Source organism: Sinocyclocheilus rhinocerous, unplaced genomic scaffold, assembly GCF_001515625.1.
Source record: "Sinocyclocheilus rhinocerous isolate Xijiao unplaced genomic scaffold, SAMN03320098_v1.1 scaffold1266, whole genome shotgun sequence".
Lineage (NCBI taxonomy): Eukaryota > Metazoa > Chordata > Actinopteri > Cypriniformes > Cyprinidae > Sinocyclocheilus > Sinocyclocheilus rhinocerous.
The window spans coordinates 108375-110342 of NW_015660496.1; the positions used below are offsets into that span (position 1 = coordinate 108375).

General features: G+C 33.4%; 1 protein-coding gene across 1 annotated transcript in view; it reads left to right on the forward strand.

The window, feature by feature from the left end:
- ciao2b (cytosolic iron-sulfur assembly component 2B) overlaps window positions 1–1564 on the forward strand; it is a 3364-nt gene extending 1800 nt beyond the window's left edge. The window contains exon 5 of the mRNA XM_016534179.1: window positions 1279–1564. Within this exon, the coding sequence (XP_016389665.1) occupies window positions 1279–1379 (101 nt within the window). The 3' untranslated portion in view covers window positions 1380–1564. The remainder of the gene's footprint in view (window positions 1–1278) is intronic.
- The last annotated feature ends 404 nt before the right edge of the window (window positions 1565–1968 follow it).

Genomic DNA, 1968 nt, shown 5'->3' on the forward strand with positions numbered 1-1968 from the left:
AAACATTTGTGTCTTTTTTTATTGCTGAAGTGTGTTGAAATTTCTTCTTCTGCGTTCTACTGTACGGACTTAAATTTACATTTCCTTCAGCCTGAGGCTTATTCATTTCACTTTTGTGAAAAGGCTTTTATATTTGCCAAAAATCGAACTTTTTTATTTTAAAAACAAACAAGCAAGCCCTGTCCAGATTTAAAAAGTAACGTAATGCATTACTTTCCATAAAAAGTAACTAAGTAACGTAATTAGTTACTTTTTTATGGAGTAACGCAATATTGTAATGCATTACTTTTAAAAGTAACTTTCCCCAACACTGATGATGACAGAATTTTTCATTTTTGGCTAAACTATCCCTTTAACCCTGTAAAGTCAATGTGAAATAGAATGAAAATGGAACAGTTTATGGCACCTTTAGACACAATCTAAAAAATAAAATAAAAAGTTTGCAAATGTGTTTTATGTTTCGTATCATATATGATACATCAGGCTTTTATGGCCTAGTTTATAGTCATATAGTGATAATATAGAGCTCACATACTTGAGGAAGAAAAACATGTCTATTTAATTTAAAGGCCCAAACTGAGGAAAAAAAAATGCAATTTGGTGCATATGTTGTTATTTATATGGCCATAATGTAAGATCAATTTCTAAAAGCTCTTATTATAAATCAACGAGATCTTTATAAAATTGAGTATTGTGTGCATATGAATATCAGTTATCACTCTATATACACTCAATATATATGTCTTATATGTCTCAATATATATGTTACATTTCAATGCTTTTTGGGGGGCAAAACATAATGAAATGCAATTCAGAAGCCTCAAAAGTGTTTTATTTTATAAATTTTTTTTTTTTTTTATGATTTTTCTAACAAATGATGTGTGGATAATCAAGCAAATCTTAAGTTGCTTTCATCCAGTAGGCTAAATGTTCATCTTAAAATTAACACTATAAAAATGATTTGTATGTTTACTTTATAAAAATCAGTATATTTCACAGCAAAAAGACCCGTTTCACGACCTAAAGGTGTATGGTTGTAGAAATACACTTAGGGGTCCTGTTACTTACTAATAAAAGTATAAACTATCAATCAGATGACAAAACTGAGTGCAACGGGTTTGCCAGCAACAAGTTTTGATCACGTTAGAGGCCTTAGAAATTCATGTGTAAAACATTATACAGTTGGCTTTATATAGTTAAGGTCAAGAATATTTTTCTATTACACAGCACCCTGTTTTTATTTTAAAATAAAAATCCACTTGTGTTTTTCTCCTCCAGTCAATAAGCAGCTTGCAGACAAAGAGAGAGTGGCAGCAGCTCTGGAGAACTCTCAGCTGCTGGAGGTGGTCAACCAGTGTCTGTCCTCCAGAGCCATGTGATCCCAAGAATCCTGCTGCTGTTGTTGTGTAGTCCTTTGACAGTCAGGATTGAACACTTACAAGCAAGCCAGAGTTGAGTGATAATAACAGTGCTATTATTTGTGGCTATTTTTTTATACATCTAGTGCTGTACTCAACAAACAATACCAGACCAGGAGGACTGTTTAGTGCTTAAAAAGTGAGAGATACTGTATTGGTATCAGAACCATGTGATCCCAAGAATCCCACCGCTGTCGTGTAGTCCTTTGACAGATCAGGACTGAACTCCTAGAGGCAAGCCAGAGTTGAGTGATAATTACAGCGTTAATATATTTTGCTTCTTTTATATATCTAGTGCTGTACTCGACAAACAGCACCAGATCAGGAGGACTGTTTAGTGCTTATAAAGTAAGAGATGCATCCAAATTGAGTTTAAAAATGTGTCAGGAAAAGAAACAATGGTAATAGAGAATTTGTAGGGATGCACCGAAATGGAAATTCTTGGCCGAAGCCGAACACGGTTTTTCGCATTTTTTCCCCCATGTAGGCCTATTTTGCCTTTTTTTTTTTTTTTTTTTTCCCCATTTCATTAAAAAGCCAAAATGTGCTT